This window comes from Falco rusticolus, chromosome 4 (genome assembly GCF_015220075.1).
Source record: "Falco rusticolus isolate bFalRus1 chromosome 4, bFalRus1.pri, whole genome shotgun sequence".
Classification (NCBI taxonomy): Eukaryota; Metazoa; Chordata; class Aves; order Falconiformes; family Falconidae; genus Falco; species Falco rusticolus.
Genome location: NC_051190.1, coordinates 38,917,563 through 38,939,261, shown reverse-complemented (window position 1 = coordinate 38,939,261; position 21,699 = coordinate 38,917,563). Strand labels below are relative to the sequence as shown.

Here is a 21,699-nt window from a genome sequence, read left to right as displayed (position 1 = left end):
CAACACGGCGACTCCTCTCCTCGCCCTGCCCCTGGAGCTTGCGCCATCCCATCACCTCTGCCACTTGGCCACGTTCTGCCTGACTGGCCTTGAAAAACATACACCAATGCTTTTTTTTTTTTTTTTTTTTTCCCCCAAGTCAGAAAACTCCACGGAGGAAGCTCTGACCCCGGAGTGCACAATAAATAGGCAGACTAGCTGTGGCCATACTCCTCTCTAGAAGAAATGAGTCCAGATTTTCCGCTGTTTTGTTTTCACCCAATATCTGATCCGTAAAGGTACTAAAACCAGACTTGAGCCTATCTTAGAAATGTGCTCCAGCTGATGTGGTCATCCTCACAAAGACAGCTTTTGAAACAGGCAGACTGGGGCCAAATTGTGTCTGTCTTGACTAAGCTGGAATAGTGAGGCAACTCTCAAATGCTGGAGACATAAAAATGAGGTGGCTAAGCGCTAAAAGGACCAAAAAAAACCCCAACAAACCAACAACCCACTTCGGAATTTCTTTTTTAACATATATAAACAGAAGGAAAAATTAATTAAGTGAGAACCAGCACTACTGGTGTGCTCACAAAGGGTCAGGTAGATCTTTTGGAAAGGGCTGAAGCATTACAAACATCACGGCAGCTCAGGTCTCCAACGACAGCACTGCCCCTGCCTGCCGTGTTCGCTGGGTCAGGACAAACACAATGTGTCAACCACTGGCCCGAATTGAAAACGATCCGTCCAGATTTATTTATTCCTACTAAAACAAAATCCTGTTAAACAGTACGTAACTCTGTGTCTCTACAAACTCACAGCTATCTGCCAAACAATAAAAATTCCAAACTACAAAAGATGAGTTGTATTCAGTAAATATAAATGGGAAATTTAGGCTTTGTGTAGAATGTTTATCAGACTATTTACAGTGCAACACAGATCATTTGAGTTCAGATCTCGCCAGCTTCTCTCTCTTCTGATCTCTTGGAACGAGATTTGCCATTTGTGCTCTCGTGCCGCCTCTCAGAAGAGCTCTTCTCTTTTCTCTCTCTGTCTCGTGACTTTTCTCTTGAAGATCGATCTCTAGAAGATCTGAAGTACAAAGTAAACCGTTGCTATAAGCTTCACAACTAAAAGAATTTTCAAATATGCACAAAATGACAACATCTTTCCCTAACAGGGCTGTGGCATAACACAAGTTTCTTACAGAAATGTGCTTAGGCACTGCGATGTCAGGGGTGGTGTCCCCCAAGACGGCAACTCTGGGCCCTCTACAAGCTTTATGTAAGAGAACGTCAGTTTTGCAGCGCTGAGTGCACGGTGCAGCCTTTGTTACTCTCTCCTTGGAGTGAACCTTTCAAGCTGTTGCCACAGGGGCTCTCTGAGGTCTTCGCTGGGCCCCCTGTATTTAATTTAGTGGGCCATACTGAAGCGCCTGCAATTTCTTCCTCATCTATGACTCAGCTCTGTTTGTGCCTTCTAGAGTGTTTTTTCATTATGCTCTAAGCTAGTGGCTTTCTGCTCAGCTGCTTTAAATACCAACTGTATTCTTTGGACTCAAATGCTTGCTTAGCCCTGGGCTTTTCACTTTGCATCCTGACAAGCTTTGTCCTTGGCAGCATCCTGGGTTCAAAGTCAGGATGATGCAGATTTATATTCACAGCCCGCAACACGGGCAAATCTTTTCACAGACTGCCCAAATGACAGCTACAGATTTTCAGCAGTGCTTCACTGTATCAGCCCACACAGAATGAAGCAGAAGGCTTCTTAGTAGGTCCAGTCAGAAAAGGCTGTTTTCCTCTGCGATTCATGCCACCTTATCGACTAGCTGCCTTCAAAAGGTGATGATCCTGAATGAGCTCTAGAGGGCTGGACCTCTTCAGACCTAGGCAGAGGCTTTCACAAGACCCCACAGAGCCAGCACACCTTACTCTAAGACTCGGTACGCAGGTTTTTAATTTACAGTCACAAGAGGAGGACCTGGCAGGTACCTTAGAGGTTCCAGCTTTCATTCGTGTTGATCATAAGGTCTGGAAATACCACACCATCGATACATTAAAACCTTACAGTCCTCCATATCACATGAGCTATTTCATTTTCTTTAAATTGTGTCATTTAACCAGGGGCCAATATGAGTCTGCCTGATGATCCCATTGCCAGAACAATGCCTGCTGCCCGTAGTCCTCCTACCCAGAAATCTCCAGATCCTGCATCAGGCTCTCCATTTCCTTCTACATGTGAGACCTCAGACCAGCAGAACCAGAATGAAGGTTTCGTTAATTCTCAAGGCGAAAACAAGAGCTACACTCTCTCAGGGAACAGAGTTTTTCTGTTTGTTCTCTTGTTTTTGGGTTTTTTTTTTGTTTTTTGGGGTTTTTTTTTTGTTTTGTTTTTTTTAAACTGATCCAGGTCTCTCCACAGTTCTTAGTAATCTTGTGGAAGTATGCCAGCTAGCCAATCCCCCTACAATCTCGATGGGCTGATTTGAATGCGTTCAAGGTTTTTGAAGTAATCCCTTACCTGCTCTTTAGTAATAGTTATTACAGGGTCTTCCTCACTTCCTAATTGTCCAAACTTCTTTTCTTTATTTTTCATGTTCAAGACAGATTTAAAAAAGGACTTTAGTATCTCAGCCATTGGAGAAGCAACAGTATTTACACACCCCCCTCAATTATTAACAGACTTATTTTTTCAGACCATTATTTCCCTCCCCTTCATCAGGTATCCTTAAAACCTGTTCTTGCCCCTTAGTTAAAGTGACACAAGACACACAACAGCAGGTTTGTTTCTAGAACTGTACTCGAGTGGTGGTGCCTAATCAGGTGAGATGGTGCTGAAGCACTCCCCTATTAATTAGGAGCATTTAAAAAAAGGCAGATCTAACTTTAGCAAGCACCTGGTGACAGATTCACTCCTGGGCTTAGAAGGGCCGTAAGGAAACACAATGATTCCTTTGAATTTTCCTAATACTCCTACATATGCTTGCCTCATCCTTCCTCCAACAGAGTGGGTGTTCTGTCGAATTTCAGAAGAGACTTAAAGCCCTTCTTCATACAGTGCTTCTCCTCAGCAACAGAATGGTATACTCCTCCCGGCTTCCTTTTCCCCTCCCTCCAGTGCAGATTCCTCAAGAATTGTCTCTCTCGAGCAGCTTTCTAACAGAAGACTTCCCCCAGATCCCAAATCATACACTGCCTTCCCCATGCCAGCACTGAGAAAAAGAATCTGGGAAGCAGAAGGTAACCATAGAAATGTTAACGTCAAAGCTGTCTCTCAGTTACTTGGCTTTTACAGGCCTGGGGAGGCTGTTAGCTCAAGCAGGCCTTTCTGCTGCTTCTCATGCAAGAAAACCAGCAATTTCTTAGAGCTCAGCACTACAAATCAGGGAACCAGTTCTATCTCCTAGACTCTCCTCTCAAGCTGGGACCTCACTGCACAGTTACTGCCCTACTGCTCTCACGTGAAGCCGTCTACAAACGGCCACTGGGAAGTCCTGCTTTGGCCCAGGAGCTGGTACAGGACATGGCAGATGCTAACCTGAGAACCCTGTCATAATCCTGCTCACCCTAAGGGACTGGGGAGACTCACTATGATGCCAAGGACTCCCCTTTCCAGAAGCACTCATGTCAGGAATACATACTTGTGTTTTGAACTCCTGTCTCTGGACCCCCGTCGGTGACCTCTGCTGTGGCTGCGGGAACGGCTCCGGTGGCGTCTGTGTCGGTCTCGGGACCGGGAGCGAGACTTCCGCCGTTCACGGGAAGCTGATCTCGAGCGTCTCCGCCTCCTATCCCGAGACCGTGATCTGAAGAGGACACAGATTGCCTCAGACTCAGGAGACAGGCCAGAACATCGGGTCTGCATACCTGAGCCCATCTCTCAGACATTCCCAACTAACAAACACCCAGAGCACCAGCACTCACCCCCACCCCAGCTGCATACCTACCAACACAGATGGCAGATCACCCACAGGGTGGGCATCTCCCTCCTGGGCCTCATGCTATCAACAAAACGCCAATGGGTAAATTAGTTTTGCTGGGAAGCTCAAATATAAAGCTCCCACCATTACTGTAAGCATGTGCCAATGCCTAGAGCAGAGCTTACCAACCCTGCCTCACTCAGAGTGAGGCCTGTGTAAGTAGGAGAGGCCGAAGTAAGTGGCATGTGAAATTACCATAACCCGTACGGCAGTCTGCCAAAAGAGCCTCCCTCATGAAAGTACTACACTTCAGAAGCAGGTTTGTTTCAATCTGCTCTAAAAGAAAAACAAAGGATGCCAATGGACATGAAAAGCAGTAGGGAGGAAGATCTCCAGGTACATGATCACAGAGAATGCTGTCATGCCATTAAGGCAAGCTCTTCACAGAGATGTAGGGGCTTTAATCTTGACTCTCTGTATTTTGACATCTGAGGTACGATACACATAACAGATATATTTCAGACATTAAAGCTATGGAAGTATGTTAAACATTTATTGAAAGAGGCATTCTTTCAAAAAAGTACATTCTTAGACTCGCACTCTGAAGCACACAGCACCCTCTGGTCCCGATCAGGCTAGCCAGCATCTGCTTTATAACCCAACGACCGACATTAAGTTGCACAGCACCACTGAGGTGCCCGAGCGGTAGCTCCCATTCTTTTCAGGGAGCAAAACAGAGAGACCGGGGCATGGAGTGAACTCGATCTGTGAAACCCAGGAAAAACCTCAGTAGTTGGATAGAAACACAAATATGCATTTGGGAGAGCTGCACACTCACCTTCGACGATCTCTATTTCTTGATCCAGACCTAGAAAGAAGAGAGTTAAGTGAGAGAAGTTATAATATAGCCAGTGTGTTTTCAATAGAACAACCCATCCACCCTGGCAGCTCTTCACAGGAACCAAAAATACCCCAGGTAGTATGTCAGTTAGAGAAAAGCTTGCCATTAAAACATTTAATTAGCTTCAATTTGAGGGGCAGGGAGAATTTGTCAAAAATTTAAGAACTTCATACAAACGCTAGTTTCTACATGCAGAGCTTCCTGTCAGAACAGAAAAGGTCTACAAACCAATTCAGTCTCTATTATTAAAGCACCACAAAAACCTTCCTGACTACATCTGCTGCGCGTATTTGTTATATATACTCTTTACCCCCTGCAGTCTAACATCAACTAGATCAACGTTTTCAAGAAGTGCCACTCTCCAGTCAGAAAGACACTTGACAGTTTTCTGATTTTGGCTCCTTTGAGGTAAATGCACATTAACAAGGTTTTAATAAAGAGAAAACAGCATTTTCTCACTCATCCCATCTATTTAACAAGCATTAGAAGGAAATCTGCATCAATTATTTTTTCCCTGTTTGGAAAAAATGAGCTATAAGAGGGGACACAGACACAAGGGAAGAATACTGAAAAGTATACTGAAAATCTTTCATCCCAGACTTAGAAATCCACTAGAGAAAAACAATCTAAACCTCACTACTCTTACTCACGCTTCCATGGCTTCAGAGCTCACGTGCAGCACACTTAGCTTAATGCTCTAAGCATTAGCTTTTGACAGTCTGTAAATAATAACGCCACAATTCTTTCAACTTCTGCAGCACCATTACTCAGCACCACTTAAAATACCACTCCACGGTAAGAAACGCCCTGCCTCTTTCTCTACGGCCACAGTTCAGAGCCAAGTACACCAAAACATCACACGCTGTCTGAATGGTCTCTTTTTGCCTTAACTGAGAAGTGGCCAGTCTCCCTATTTAGTGACTTAGACTCACTCCCGTAACTGCTCCTGTCTCCCTAGTGCATACAAACTCACAGGGGGTGTTCCATTTACACAGCCACAGAGCTGTTCCGGCACTGTAACCAGAGATGCGGCTGAAAGCTACATGCAAAATTTTAAGAAGCAATAGAGAAGCACCTATTTTTAATAACATCTTTTAAAACCATACCTGGATAAAACAAGATTAAGAGAATCAATGTGCACCGACATTCCTTCACAATGAAATGGGATTGTTCAGTCATGGTAGAAAGAAATAAAAACCATAGTTTAGAAAGGAATTCAGGTAGAAGGATCGTAAACAAGGTGGAGCTGAACTTGGAGTCAGGCAAATGAAGCATGTGCTGAGGCAACACACAAGACGACCAGATGAAGGGAAAGCTGATAAACCAGGAGAGCAAGGCAATAACACACACCACCTTTTTCATGTAACAGAACCTGACAGAGCAGCAGGACCGCCTGTAGATGCCTGGCAGGCAGATGAATTTTTTTGGTGGCTGTAATTACTCCAAGTTCTTAATGTTCTTTTCCTCCTGATCACTTTCTTCCAAATCACCGTTGCACACATCCACACAAAACCTTTCCACATCCCCAAAAAGCCTGGCTGCCCTTCCACGCCTACGATCTGAGCAGGAATATGCACAATAAACTCCTCATAATCACTCCCTAGTGCTAGACTTCAGAATTCAGGAAGCATCCAACAAAACAGCACTTTCTTTACTAGCCTGATTTAGTACACAGCAGGAGACAGCCAGTAGAAGACTGCTGTCCACAGCTCCTCTTTTCTGTCCCTGCATCACAGAGGCCATGTGCTGAGTTTCATAACCTGTGTTTTGTCCAACTTAACACAAAGGAAATCCATTTGGCAACTACAACTAGACTCGTTTGCTGGTGTACTCTGGAAGCAAATACCAAGGTCTGCACTTCCAAGCATGCCACCTCTCCACAGAATTTCAGTCTTTTACCGGGTAGCCCACAGCCACCAGCAACACCAAACAAAGGATGTGTGTTTATTTACCACTAGGGGTGAAAACACAGTTCACTCATTCCTATGTGGAAATCACAGTTTAATTGACAAATCAATAAAGCCTGTGACAGGTAGTTTCACAAGTGAATATACAAGTTCCCATAATACGTCACAGTGCCTGTAAGTCACCAAAGAGTTCTCAAAATCAAGCGGTAGTCTTTCTCTCACCGAGTAACACTGTTAAGATGCCGTATAGGAAGATACGACAATAAGAGTTATGAAGGAAACATGTTTTCTGCAGTTCCTTCAAGCATCAAGCTCTGGTTAAGAGAGGAAGTCTGAAAGGCAGCATAAGTCACCAATTAGTTTTTGATGGAAAAATGCCCCTGTAAGCATGGCGTTGCACAGCTCCCAGAGGGTAAGGTGTTGAGAAATGGAGAAATCTAGGCTTTAATCTCAGTTCTGACACCAAGTGTCCACTGGGAAAATTATTTTCCTTCTTTGGGTCAAGTTCTCATTTTGGAGAGGCTCCAAAATCAATGAATTTGACCTCTGTATGGCAATCCTGGCTTCTTCATAACAAGTTTTTCTTTGATATCTGAACAGAGGAGCACACAGATGCCTCCATACAGAGTGAGACAAAGGCTGGCCAGTCTCTAAGTAGTGCCACATATGGAACTCAGACTTCAGGCCAACTCAATGCTGTTCTTAAACCTGTCATATCCAAAGCATTAAATAAATACTCAAAAGCAGTCCTCAAACTTCTTCATCAGATGCATCCATATATGAACTACCTGTGAACACAAGAGGCTCCTTAACTCCCAAGAACTGAAGGTTTAGGGTTTTTTTTAAAAACCACAAAAACCAAACCATAGATGTGCCACAGGAGGACAAAAGTCAGCACTTTGGGAGATGCAGACCAACTAGAGATCCAGAAGACTCTTCCCTGAAGGCAACTGTTGAGCAATTTTCACACAGAAATGGCCTCCAGGAAGAAGAGGTACCATGGAGACATACACGCTGAGCTCATGTTAGATATGGTCCTACTGTTGCCACAAAGCAGCTGCACGGGAAAGCAGTTCTCATTTCATTTCCATCTCTCTGACCATAGCAACAGAGTGCTATATCCATGAGTGCAAGAGCAATCCCTTTTAATTAACTCCTGCACTCCTAGCCAGTTCCAGATTCTGCAGCTCCTAAATATAACTGCATTATTGACAATCTTGCATGGATGCCTGAAAGTTGTGAGTTCTCAGGAGAAAGCTGCAGCACGAACTTGCGCTTCATGACACCAGGCAATCCACAGCGAGAGAAAACCCACACAAAACACCCTAACTGGAGAATGCCTAACAATGTGTGGCTTACAACTTCACAACACACCAAAATCACCAAGCGGCAGACAACAGAAAATCAAGCTGCTTCGATTCTGGTATTTATTTGCTAGCATTTCCAGCAATGTTTACGCAGAAGCCAGCACCATCTTAAGACCATACTGCAGTTACACATCTCATACGCCACAGACATGGATGGCTGAAACACGCTCTTCAGTTGATAATGAAGAGTAATAAAAAGCTCTCCACAGGCAGCAAGGTTGGTTTTTTTGACACGAGAAGTACAAAAGAGAAAGATGTGAGGTAAGTGGGGAGATGAGATAATGAGAACATTCCTACTCAGCCACCTCCTCTGCCTGACCACAGCAAATCACCAGCCTCTCCACACCAGGCTGCTTAGCTGAGCTGTTTACACACAAGATTCCAGTTCTGTTCAAGTACAGAAGAAACAGTATTTCCAGTTCAGCTGGCAAGATGCAGAAGAGGTTGTCCTGAGAATACCAATGCTGCAGCCACTCCCACTGCTCAAGGATTATAGAGCTATGAGCAGAGGGTGACCCATGGCCACGACCGCCAGAAGCAGCCACTCCCAGGGATCCCTTGGACCCCCTATAGGAAGGCTTTTCCAAAGCTGTGCCAAAAGCACCTCACTGTTACCATCAAAAAGTTTTTGAGCAACACAGGCAGCCCATCATCTGGCTCACAGATATCAGTGCCATTCTATTGTCACCTCCTAGCCTAGAAGTGAAGAGGGCTGTCCAGGGAATTTTTGCATGACTAGTGCCTTTTGAGCAGACCTAGCCCTCACTCATCTTAGAACTTTCCCACTCAGATGCACTGGATGAGGGCATTTTATCCAGATTCAGATTCCCAAAGGCAGGGACTAGACCAATACAGGGCTGAAGACTACAGCGAGCTCACATCTCCCAGATAAACAACGGCGGTTAAAACAATACATATACAATCACTCTAAGGTGGGGGGTTTGTGCATGTGTTTTCACCTTTCACTGAATGTCAAGGTGCTCACACAGCATCTGGAGCATGTCCAACAGCTACTCCAGCAGCTGATGCTGCTCTCCTGCAATGCTCAGATACAAGAAATCAGACTATTTCAAAAGCAACTTCACAAGCCACTTATCAACTTCCACTTACCGCCTGCCCATTCTCTCCTCTCGTTCTCTCTCCTCTCTCCGTCTCAAACGATCCTGGTTTCTCTTCTCTTGCTTTTCTGCCACTGTTTTCTAGAAAAAAAGTCCACATTGTATTTCAGCCACACAGTAACAGGTCAGAGAGATCTGCAGGGAGACTATTCCAATACTAAGACAAAATAAGACCAAGAATTTTTTCACTGCATTTTACGTGCTAGTCAAGATTACTATCAAGGTTCTCATTTTCCTCACAACTTCACTAACACACATCAGTGCAAGAAATGCCACTCCCTACTCTGCTTTGCGTGCTTGTGCTCCAAGAGATGGGCCCATAAGCTTTGAGGCAAGGGATTGTCTCACCGCAAGCGTACACAACACACAACGGAACAGCACTCTGGCCTTGTGCCAATGATCAATCGAGGCACAGACCTCAACGTACCGCCTGATGAATAATGCAGAGGAATCACAACTCTTACTTGAGCAGACTAAAATGTCTGTTTGCAAGCAAGGCCAGTACTGTAACTCCATTACAAACCATTTCTGAAATCTTCTGATCACTTCAGCTACAGAAGACATTTTTCACTGACAGCACTATGTGAAACTTCAGTTCAAGCATTTTGTTAAGAAGTCTCAAAGTCAAAAAGCGCAGAGTGACAAATTTCAGCCATATTAATAAAAAAATCCAGGCAATTATATCAAATGCTCTGAGGAACAAATGACAGCAGTGGTCTGGTTTGACTAATTCAGAGAGTACGTATTTAATTATCCAGGTATTTCAGAACAGAACCAAGATGAGGCTACCCAAACCTCCATTTGAAGTTTCAGGGATTCTGCAGTCAGAAATTTCTGGACTTTTACAAGCACTCTGCAAAGAATTCATTTAGTAGAAGTGTTGAATGTCTTCAAAACTACAAGGCGAAGGTTTAAAACAGAGAGAATTACCCTCAGCTGATCCAGTTTCTCACGAATCTGAATGAAACCCAAGTGTAATTTGCCTCCAAAGTGGTCAGCAAGACGCCGGTCGTTGTCATGGAGACCCAGATATGCTGAACAGACTTCACACACACGCAGCTTCTGCTGCTGGAAACTGGATGCAGGCATTGAATTTCGGTATTCTTCCTAAAGAGGGGCAAAAAACCACACAAATGTCAGGGAACCCTTTCATAGTCACAACCCTCCAGGGAAACCCCTGCAAAGAACTGCACTGCTGCTTTCAAGAATTAAAAAAACACCCTCAATATAAAGAAGGCACCATACAAAATACTTTGTGAGCACAGCTAACCTGACAGTCTATCCGTGCAAGGGACTACGTATTTCAGAGGATGAATCCCTCCCCACCCCAGTCAGCTCTCTTCACTAGGTAAGTTTCTGAAACGCTTTTCTTCATCTACCGCACTACACTACCAACTGCCTGCTGGCACATGGCTCAAACTGAAAAAGGAGGTGCTGGCAACATACGAAAAGAGACAGGACTCGCCCAGCTGTTTGTCATGCACTCAGCCTAGCCCAGTCCACTGTCACAATTCACAGCAGAACCAATGCCATACCTCTGCCTCTTTCTTTTTCGCTCGGACTTTCTCCACTTCCATCAGGATCTTTTGAGACTCATCAACATTTCCTTCAGCTCCCAGCTGTTCAGCTTTAGCTAGGAGTTTTCCAATGTCTTCATTCAGCTCATGCACCTTCTCTGCCTAAAGAGAACAATTAGGTTTTATTAAGATAAAAATCACACAGGACAACTTTTCCTTTTCCTCCAAAAATACTGTTTAACAAAATTGCTTGTTGGAAGACAATAACAAATCTCTAAATGTCAGAGTCCCAATAAAAAGGGACCAGTGGGCCAAGTACTGGCAATGCAGTCACAGACACACAGCAAAGAGAGAAACTAGGCATGCAGAGGACATCACTTCTGCCGCAAACAGTGGCACGTTTCTGGCTTACAGGACAGGACAGAGTATGCAAAACCAGCTTCAGAAATGTTTTGTATTGGCCTGAGGAAGGAAGTTCCCAAAGAGGAAACTCCAGGAGCATTTGTTATGTGAAAAGACAACAACCAAGGGATGGACTTACTATTCTAAGCTATTACATAAACATTGATTAGCGTGGGGGAGAAACCAATATGCTTTATTGCCCGGCTAAAACAACCTATTTTAGAGTTCACGTTTTACACTACTATGGTCCTCTGAACCAGTAAGTTTGCCACAAGGACAGCCAAAGCAGCATTTGAGGAGGATGGCTGGAACCCATCCAGCCTTTGTGAAGCCTACCACCCCAGTATCAATGGTGTCAGAGACAAGAGAGCATCAGCGCTCTCGCACAGACTTTCAGAACAAACGTTCAATGAGAAGACAATACCTTTGCAGACACTTCAGCACTGATCTCTTCCTGTGTCTCAGCCAGGCGTTTCTTGGCCAGTTCTGTTCTCCTATCACACTCCGCGATGAAGGATTCCAGATGATCCATCGCCTGCATGTTCAGACAAATAATTGTGAATAAAGATGCTCTCTGTGCCAGATCTAGCTTTGACAGCCAACAGCTAGCTGGTGCAACCCCTGTACAATGCACAGCCAACCTCAAAAGCAGATGCCTTGAGACAAAAAAATAGGCGACACTGCAGAAAAAAATAACATTTGATCGCTACCCTTAAGTCTGTCATCTGCCTGGTACCTGACACAGTTCCTTTGCTCTGACACACAACAGGATGCTCACAGGAAGACTGCTTTGCACTAGAACTTCTAACTCATGAGCAACAGGTGCAAAGAAAAAAACACTTGAATAATATGAAAAGGAAAGACAGAATTGTTATTCCACTTGACCTGTTCCACCACAGAAAGCTAAATCTGGCAAAAGGGAAACTACAGAGCAGGCGGCTTTTAATGTTAAATCTCCTTTTGGGACAGGCCACCAGTTTACAATGACCTGGTAGAGAGCAGCAGGTGTGGGACGCAAGGAATGCCAGGGGAGGCTCCCAGCTAGCTGGAGTAATGGGGTTGTCCAGGCCACAATTACTTTTACAGTTTCAAGTTAGCAATCAAGCTGACATTTGGGAAGGGGATGCACATTCTTGTCAGGTATCATATCAAATAACATGGCTAGCTGAAATGCCCACTAAGTTCTACTGTTCAGCCAAATAACATCAAGAGTCAGTTTCCAAAAAAACTAAAATTTCTCCGTACTCACATCCAGCTCAAAAAACAGGTCTCTCTCTTTACTTGCAATCTCATAATCTGCTCGCAGTGCCAAGTCGTGGATCTTTGTACATTCTCCCAGGTCCATTCGCTGTTGAAAAGAAAAAGGAAAATCAATGTAAGGACCCTCCATTATGGCAAAAAGCAGCAGATACTTAAATCTTGCCAACAATATCATAACAAAATAACATCTCTTTACCAAGAAGAGCTTCCTCTTAACCTGTCAGTAAGGGAACTAGCCAGAAGAACTACGTGCTTGCTAGAACTCATTTTCCAGGTGTTCCTGGAACAACATTATAATACCCCACATGTTTTAGGTCCAGTCCTACTCCTGCTCTAGGTCACAGCACAGCCTTAGAAAGTGCTGGGAGGGAGCTGGGAAGGCACTGCATGCTGCAGCAGCAACTCCTTCAATGGGCACCAACCACAAATGTGTCCTATTATGGAGCTACAGCACAGCAAAACATATAGCTTGGTACCCTGTTTAAAGCTCCCCTGGAAAAGCACATCTGTGTCAGGATGAGCCCTAGTAACATAATGAAAGATAGCAAATTGTAGAACACAGACAGAATGCTTCCTATCAAAACCAAATGGACTTTAAGGGCTGCGGCCAGTAGAAAAGCACAACCCCATACCCAGCAACAACAGACTCCTAATTATACAGCTAGCCCCTTCCCACATTCAGCTGCAGCCTGGAATTTTAAAACTTGCCCAGCAAAGCTAATTCCTACGCATAAGCCCATCTAATGAGACATCCTGAGAGCATCTCCCTTCGCAGAAAGCTCCAACTTGCATGCTGCCCTTCACTCCCATTGCAGTCAACACTATTTCAACTTATTTTCCCCCAACCTAGTAGTTAACAGCCACGTGATCCAAAGTTAATTATGTTCTCAAAACATGGAAATCGCATTTCCACATTACCAGTATGTAACAGAGAACATTTATTCTTAAAGTAGAAAAATACGATATTTTGAAAGCCAAAATAATAAAAGATCTAAGTGTAAGCCACAGCACAAATGGCAGGGTACATGGCATGGCATGAAGGAACACACCAGCCAGCCACCGTCTTCTCTCCCAGTCACCACCAGTCCCAAGGAGCCCAAACCTGAACATGAACAGGTGTCAACTCACTGAACTGCAGAAAAAGCTGAATACAGCTAAACCAGGATCAAAGCAGAATCCCTGCAGAACACCACAAACTAGAGCTGGGGGTGCCAGTGACACTTATGCGAAGCAATGCACTCAGACAGCAGTGTTTAGAATGAAGCAAACCAATTAAAGCTCCACCAGGTAATGTTCAGGTTTTCAGCAGTTGCCCATGTTATTAGCTTTTCTTTTTTAGACAAACAAACAAAAAACCTATTACAGATGACTTGCCATTATTTAGCCTTCCCCATTTTGCTCAGATTTACCAGAAACAGGAGGCCACAGGCAGAAGGCTATAGAAACAGACACTGCATCCAGGAATAGTCCTGCTGAGCTCTCTAATGGTGGAAATTTAATGCCCACAAAAAAAAGCGTGCTGGTACTTTCAGAGCTTAATCATGTTCATCTTCAGGCAAGCCTCTTCAAAGAAAGCTAGAGAGCTACTGTTATTCTACCACAAATATAACTTTCCATGATATGACCTAAATCCTTTATTCTTATGGTCATTCTACTGAGATCCCTTTCCGATATAGGGAGAAAATAGCATATTAGATGCAATTGTCACAGATCGTTAAGTATTCTTATCTGAGCTCTTCGTGCAAGCTGAGGCACTAGCCCCACTTTAGAGAAGGGGCTCCAACCCAAAACTTCAGAAAAGCCAACAGTGTGTACTCCATATTCCTCTCCCTGTTCGTTAAAAGGCAATAAATCCCTCAATCTCTTCCTCAGGAGGAGACAGTTCAGGTCTCACCGGCATACAAACCTCAAGTTTTCCCCCGTGTCCTTCAAGATGATCTAGGTGCAAGGAGATTCTCACAGGTATGGCTCACTTGAGGTAAGACCACTAGCCCTTCTGTCTCAAAGAATCCTCTCGTCTCAGGGAGGCCTGTCACCAAATACTCACCCCTTCCAGCAGAGATCCTGACTTGCTCCAGTCAACACCTGTGGCTGCTTTATAATACAGGTATCTGAGACAGGTGACCAGCAGAGCCCGAGTAAAGATTTAACCCCACACACACACAAAGACTGAATAAATGTAGATGCCACCGATAATTAGTCCTGCTCACATTTGCTGAGCAATCCACATTCTAAGGTATCTCTTATGATCTCCACTAAACTGCTAACTCACCAGAAAGTCTATTTCCATGAGGAAGGCTCTTTAATTGTAATCACAGCTGCAGAGTTTCACCAAAGTAAAAAAGAAAAGCACAGACCCCCACAACACAATTCTGCAACCTACAGATTTCCACTCAATTGTACCTCCCAGTGGGGGACACAATTAGTTCTCTGAATGTAATTTCCAAGCTATGGTCTACCTGGGCACCTTTCAGACTCATCTGTCCACTTATTAGTGGAGCTAAAATTCAGGAGGGTTACCAGCTGACGCCATCTCTGAACGTGCTGCAGTACTTCCACTGACAGAAATATGCTCACCATTACCTGCAGAGCTAACTCAGGGCACACCACTAACGATCTAGTTGACAAGGCCCCTGATAACAGCACATAGGCATACTAAACTAATTTCTGTTCTCCCAGAATTTTCCTGCTTACCCACAGAGACCAAAAAGAGAATCACTGTAGCTTATTTAGTGACGAGTTTAGACAAGTTTCTGGAGCCAAAAAAGAATAATCACAAGAACAAGCCAGATTAAAATTACAGCTCTTACAACCAGGAACACTGGCACACCTAAATAAAGCAAACATCAACATGCCTTTTACAGCTCTGAGGAATATTCCAGAGCTCTACATACTGTCTGGACTCCTTCTCTTACCCTGCACCTGAAGGTCAGTGAATGGGACTCCATCGCATTCCACTGAGCACAGCTACACAAGGGTTCCAGCTTCCTGCTCGTCTCCAATCAGCCTCCCACTAAGGAATATATGTACACATGAAGGAGGCAGCAGTAACAATGCCTTCAGGGGGAGGATGCAACATAACCAGCACCAGAAGGCTTGGAGCATCTGTTGGCAGTTTCCAAAAAGATCCAAGGTTCTGATTTATGCAATGATAACACATCCAGAGACGGACACTACCCCATCCAGCTGAGGCTGATTCACCCACACAGCCCTTCCCTTGATGGAGCACTGTAAGATGCCCATGAACCTGACCAGGATCACAAGGAAAGCCTGCACGTTCCAGTTAAGTCTAATTCTGTGCTGGTAGTGCTGACAGCTGAAACACTGTTCCTGTTCCGGACATCACATGTTCTTTCAACACAGAGCTGTGGCACCAATACTTCTCCTTGTCCCCAACAACCTGCTGACAGCAGTGTGGAGAGCTCCACAGCTACTTAAAGGCCACCACAAGATCATTTGAGTGATCCACAAGATCACTTGCACAGAAGCAGTCTTCCTTCCTACTCCCATAAGATTTCTGAGCACGAATTCTGCAACAAGAGGCAAGAGACAACTCACCGCAGACAAGTAACAACAGAAGCAAGAGAAACAGATTTCTCAGCGTGCTTCTCTGGCCCAGGAGACTCCCAACCCATCTGAACACCTCAAGACTTCCTTGTGCTTTGGCACTAGCTCCAAGTCACACACATTACTTAATTCAAACCCTTTGACTCACCATTTACCCTCTTCCTGGAAATATGCCAGAAGAGGTAGAAGGCAGCCTGCACCTTCAAAACACTGTCTGGGCCCAAAAAACTGTTGTAGAATCTCATGTCAACAAAATATACCCTAACCACAGTGACCTCCACAAAGAATGGAGCAGGCAGAAGGTGATTGAAGCAGCTTTAAAATTCCGAAATGGAAGTGAGGCGATACGAAAGCTGATAGAGCAATCGTTGAACAATACATGAGCTTCAAATTAATGAAAAATAAAGACAGAGATACACAGAGACTGGTATTCAACTCTTCCAATCTTATTCTTCAATAGCAGCCACTGAGAAACTAAAGTTTGAGCACTCAGAGCTGAGGCAGCTTTTTCTAAAGCTCTTTCTACTAGTGCTGCCACAGAGTCTTGCTATCACAGCAATACAGAGGAAGGAGTGCCAGCCCTCCCGTTTGTTGGTTACCCACTGTGTCAAACCCAGCTCCTGAAATAACAGCAGGAAGGGCTATAAATAACGACAGTATCTTTAAACAATCTGGTTAAGTAGATGGGGAATGTGAATCACCACAGCATTTAGTGTCAAACACAGAGGGTAAAGATGCATTTCAAACATCCTTATTCATCTCCATCCTGTAATTCTGTAACACAGCAACTACAAAAGACATGCACTGTTTTCTTTTGAAAGCCGGACTGCCTCTTTCATCTGGGCGCCTAAATTGAACACTTACTTTGCAAGATCTCACTGTTACAAGCCCATTTCACCTTCAATTCTCAGAGAGAGCACGTGAGCCAAACCTTTGAAAACTGGCCAGCCCTGTCCCCCAGGGGCAGCAGCGAAGGAGCCAAGGCAACCGTTTCAAACCAGTCAGGCAGTGACACACCACTCAGACCAACCGCCTCTAAAGACAAAGTCAGCCTGAGCTGCAACCTGCCATTACCACACGACCCAGTAATGGTGACAAAGCTCCCATTCCATCAGGGGAACACCATGCAGTCAGAGAGAGGAGACTGAAAACCTCCAAGGACGAAGGATTATTGCAGCTGTTAAGAAAAAACTTGCTAACCTAAAGATGCAACAGTGAACTACAGCACCCAGGACAGCACGCTAGCTACATTGCAAGACCTCCACAGGACAAGTTTCAGACCCTAACCATTTCAAACCACTGAAAGAGAAAAAACCTTGCAATTTTACTTGGGATTCTGAGAGAAAAAACATTTCAAGTGAATTCTGAGAGCTCCTGATTTCAGTGGTTCCATACACGGGTCACAAAAACTGAAATTAGAATTGTGACTGCTCCTTGGGCACAGAAAGCCTGATCTCCCATGCAAGCTACCCACGATGCACAGATGAGCCCTGAAGAGCTGTACCAACGTCTGCCCCACCAGAGTTTCTCATTACAGAGAATATACTTACTGTTCCAGCCAGGATATCATGAGGACAGCAATCCAGAAGGTGGCTCTTGCAAACACGATCATCTGTAAACTTCACCCTTTGTCTGGTTTCATCTCCTGAAATTCATTTGTGGTTTTAAATAAGGACACATTAGAATACCGACAAGAGAACAAAGACGTCGGTATGATCATTTTGCCTCAATATGCAGATTAAAATACTTGGTGTTCCTGCTCCCCAAAATTACTCGAAAAAAAAGCTTAGAGGGTAACAGGATATTCTGGAACACTTATAATTGGCAACAAACACTATTTTAGCATTTATTCATCCAGTACACCATGTTAAACACAGTGTTGGTGAGCCAAGTAACGTCCAAGGCCTGTCATCCATATAAAGAGACAGCACAGCCAGAAGAGAGAAAAGGAGACAGACAGCCTGGCTCACAGCCAAAACGTTTTAAATTTTTTTCCCCACCTTTTTTTTTTTTTTTACTGTGAGGAGAGGGGCAGGAGGTACCAAAACCCACGCTATCGGAGGGCCATGAATCACAAGACAGGGCTGTGCCGGACAGTTTTTATAGGCAACTGCTATTTGCTTATCTGATAATTAAGACATCGGTCCATCTGGTTTGAAAACCAAATATGCAGTGTGCTTTCCAAGGCCGTGCAAAGATGAATCTTGTAGGTCTTGGCCTAGAACACGAAGCGTGCTTCCCACCCACATCCCACCCTCAGAAGACATTTTACACTCAGGAGCCACTTAAACAAGACAATATCAGAAAAGCAAAAAAAAAAAAAAAAAAGAAACAAAGTTAGTCAATACACACTGCGAGCTCCAACATATACTATACCCATCTGCATTCTTCAAGACCTCAGCTGCAGAATTTTATGCCCACTGTTGAAAAGTTTTAAAGGAAAAGTTTTCTTGCCCACACCTGCAGTAAGGAAGTCAGGGGAATGATACATAAAAGTAAAGGCAAAGTGGTAATGGTATGTGACAATTTTAAAGCTCATCTGTGTGTATGACACAGGTATGTGTAATACTAAAGTATGAATATAGTTTAGGATTCGCAAGCATCCAGGAATAATGTTGTGTCTACTGAAAATGGTTTTTTTTTTAATTTTTTTTTCTTTCTAAGCTACACTTTTAAAGTTACTTCTGAAAAAAAAAGCAAACACTTTTTTTTTTTGTTATAACAGCTTTAAAAATTGGTTGTGACTCACGGCTCGATGAACATGAGGCTTTTCTGCAACTCCCTTGCAGATTGATGTAGGCAGGCAAAGATACACTGAACCTTTATAAATAAAATAGAGGGGCCACAATTGTTCAGTTTGTATGAAATAAAAATATGGGAAGCAATTCAATAGCAACTCAATACACAAAGAAAGAAAAGCACTTATTCACTTACGAAACAAAGTGCAAAGTACCTGAACAGCCCTGCTAATGTGCCAAAGGGAATTTAAGTAACCAGCGAGTCCAAGAAGGGAGATACAAACGGCAGCGGGCCCGTATTTTGCCCAGTCTGTCACTACACCGGCCGGCTCCTGCAGGCACACCTACCTACGTGCCTCTGGATGTACGGCGTGGCCCGAGCACGGCGCCTTCCCTAAAGCTCCGTGCGGCAGCCGGGGCCCGGAGCGGCGGGCTCCTCCCGGCGCTGGGCCACGCCGGGCGCTGTCTAGGGCCAGGGGCGAGGCGGGCCCCTCGGCCGGGCAGGCCTACCCCTACCGGGCTCCCTGTGCCGAGCTCGCTAGGCCGCCCCGAGGCGCGGCGAGGCCCGGGCCCGCTCCGCCGCACTGCCCGTCGCGGGGCCGGGGCCAGGCCGCGGCGGGGGCGGCCGGGGGCTCCGGCTCCGGCTCGCCGCCGTCCCCCGGCGCGGGCGGCGGCCGATCGCACCGCAGGTCCGTAGCGGAGGCGGCAGCTGGACCGGGCCCCGCACGGTTGAGGCGGCCGCCAGGCCGCGGCGCTTCCTGCAGGCCCCGCCCGCCCCTACTCACCGTCCCGGGCCGTGCCCATGAGCTGGTCCAGCAGGGCCCGCATCTGGGCCTGGGCCGACATGGCGGGCGCGGGGCCGGGCCGCGGGGCGCGGCGGGCGGGCGGCTCCGGCCTGGGCCTGGGCGGCGGCGGCGGCCTCGGCGGCGGCTCCGGCCTCGACGGCGGCGCGCGGCGGGCGCTGGGCGGAAGCGGCCCCTCCCGCCACCGCGCGGCATGCCGGGACGGGTAGTCCGCCGGCGGGGCGGGGCGCGGCGCCCGCAGCTGCGGCCCGGGCTGGCGCCGGGGAGTGGGGCCGGGGGCCGGGGCTGGCCGGGCCCGGCAGCCGCTCCGCCCTGGCGCCGAAGGGCCCCCGCGGGGCTGTGCGCCGGGCCGCCTGCCCCGGTTCCCCGGCCCTAGTGGGACGCCCGATTAGCGGTGCCTGGGGAGGCCCGGGCGGGGGGCCCGGCCCCATCAACGGTGCTGCCCCGCACCCGGTCCCGGGGTGACCGAGTGTGGGCTCGGTAGCTGGGCCACAGTGGCTGCTGAGCCGTGCCAAGCCATGCCAGGCCCTGTCAAGCCGTGCCAGGCCATGCCAAACCATGCTGAGCCATTCTGAGCAGTGCCAGGCCACATTAAGCTGTGCCAGGTCATGCTGAGCCATTCTGAGCAGTGCCAGGCCATGCTGAGCCATGTCAAGCCGTGTTGAGCCATGCCGAGCCATTCTGAGCAGTGCCAGGCCCTGAGAAGTTGTGCCAGGCCATGCTGAGCCATGCCAGGCTCTGCTGAGCCATGCCAAGCCATGCTGAGCCGTGCCAGGCCCTGCCGAGCTGTGCCATGCCGGGTGGGTGATGGTGGGTGCCAGCAGGGAGCAGACCAACAGGTACCCATGGTTATCAGCTCCCACCTGCCATGTTTTCCCGGAGGTGCCTGGGCGGGATGGCTGCTGCTCCCACCCTGGTGCTGCCAGTGCGTGTGTTTGGAGAGGGCAGAGGGAGTGCTGGGAGCCAACGTGGTGCCTGGCTCTGCCCTGGCAGGGTGACCTGACCAGCAGGGTGACAGCCGTGCCCAGGCTGGCGCTGTCCCTGCCAGTGCTGCACCACACCAGGGGCTGGGGACCCCACCTCAGTGCTGGGGGACAGCTCAGCCCAGGGTGCAGGGTGGCAGGGAGTGCTCTGAGGGGACAGACCAGGAGCTCTGGCCATCCCCAACCCCAATGGCCAGGGTCCCACCCCCTGAATGTCCCCAGCACAGACGGTGATGGGGTCTGGGAGCTGTGTCAGACCCCCACCATCCTGTGCCCTGCAGCTGTCACAGGCAAGCTATCCTGTGTCCCCCAGCCACGCTGTGTCACTGGCCCTTTCCAGTCCCCTGGCCATCTGTGTCCCCTGGCCATGCTCTGTGCTGCCCCAGACGGCCCTGCTGGCATGTCCCGCTGCCCAAACAGAAATGGCACCTCTGGCCACAGCTGCCTTGGGACCTGAGCTGCTCACCATTGTCACTGCCCTCAGTCCCTCACATGCTGCGTGGACCAGCATAGCCACATGCTGTAGCAGAGACACGGGGCACCCCAGCACCCCGTCCATGGTAACAACGCTGCCACCCTGTCCCCACTGCGGGGCTGGCCTGGCTACTCTCCACACAGCACATTCCCACCTCTGCATCCACAGGCGCTGCCTGGGGCACCCAGCCCAGCACCCTGAAGCACCTCTCCTGCCAGCTGTGCCATCGGGGCCATGTCTTGCTGCCTCAAAAGATTCCGAACCCCATCCTGGGGCTGGTCGGGGAGCCCCGCATGTACCTCAGGGAGGCACAAGGCTGGAGATGGGGGATCCAGACCCTCACAGGAGCTGCACAGCACCTGGGGGGACCCCACAGAGAGGCTTTGCCTGCTGCAGCCACAGCGGCAGCACCTGTTTGCAGAGGCATCGCTCAATACGCAGTATGTTCTTCAGAAGATCCCTACTCCAGGAGTCAAAATAGCATGAAATTTAATTTTACGCCTATTTGACAAAGCTTCATTTCACCTCCAATCAGCAGGGAGATAAGAGCCCTCGGCACAAGTGTGCGGGCAGTTTGGCAGCTGGGGCTGCCGATTTAATAGGTGAATTTACAGGAACAACACTTGAAAATCCCCTGGCTAGTGAACCATTAAGGTGAGCCCTGCCTTCCGTCCCTGCGTCCCTCCCCGCGCCGCTCTCCCGTTGCTGGGTGCTAAAGCAAACCCCAGCTCTGTTTACCAAGTCTACTATTACAATACAGCTA

At 47.2% G+C, this 21,699-nt stretch overlaps 1 protein-coding gene across 5 annotated transcripts; it reads right to left on the bottom strand.

Moving 5' to 3' along the window:
• Window positions 1-132: 132 nt before the first annotated feature.
• LUC7L (LUC7 like) lies at window positions 133-19,659 on the bottom strand. Of its 5 annotated transcripts, XM_037386641.1 has the most exons (12): window positions 19,461-19,499; window positions 18,687-18,757; window positions 17,488-17,582; window positions 12,360-12,458; window positions 11,535-11,645; window positions 10,727-10,870; window positions 10,122-10,298; window positions 9,184-9,272; window positions 4,737-4,766; window positions 3,620-3,784; window positions 2,500-2,561; window positions 133-1,071 (listed from the first exon to the last, which is right to left on the bottom strand). In XM_037386641.1, the coding sequence occupies exons 4-11, from the start codon at window positions 12,453-12,455 to the stop codon at window positions 2,534-2,536; spliced, it is 840 nt and encodes a 279-aa protein (XP_037242538.1). In that variant the 5' UTR covers window positions 12,456-12,458; window positions 17,488-17,582; window positions 18,687-18,757; window positions 19,461-19,499; the 3' UTR covers window positions 133-1,071; window positions 2,500-2,533. The 5 variants fall into 5 exon arrangements, with proteins under 5 accessions (XP_037242538.1, XP_037242537.1, XP_037242539.1 ...); XM_037386640.1 differs by lacking the exon at window positions 18,687-18,757 and having other exon boundaries at window positions 19,461-19,659; XM_037386642.1 differs by lacking the exon at window positions 2,500-2,561 and having other exon boundaries at window positions 19,461-19,586.
• Window positions 19,660-21,699: the final 2,040 nt, after the last annotated feature.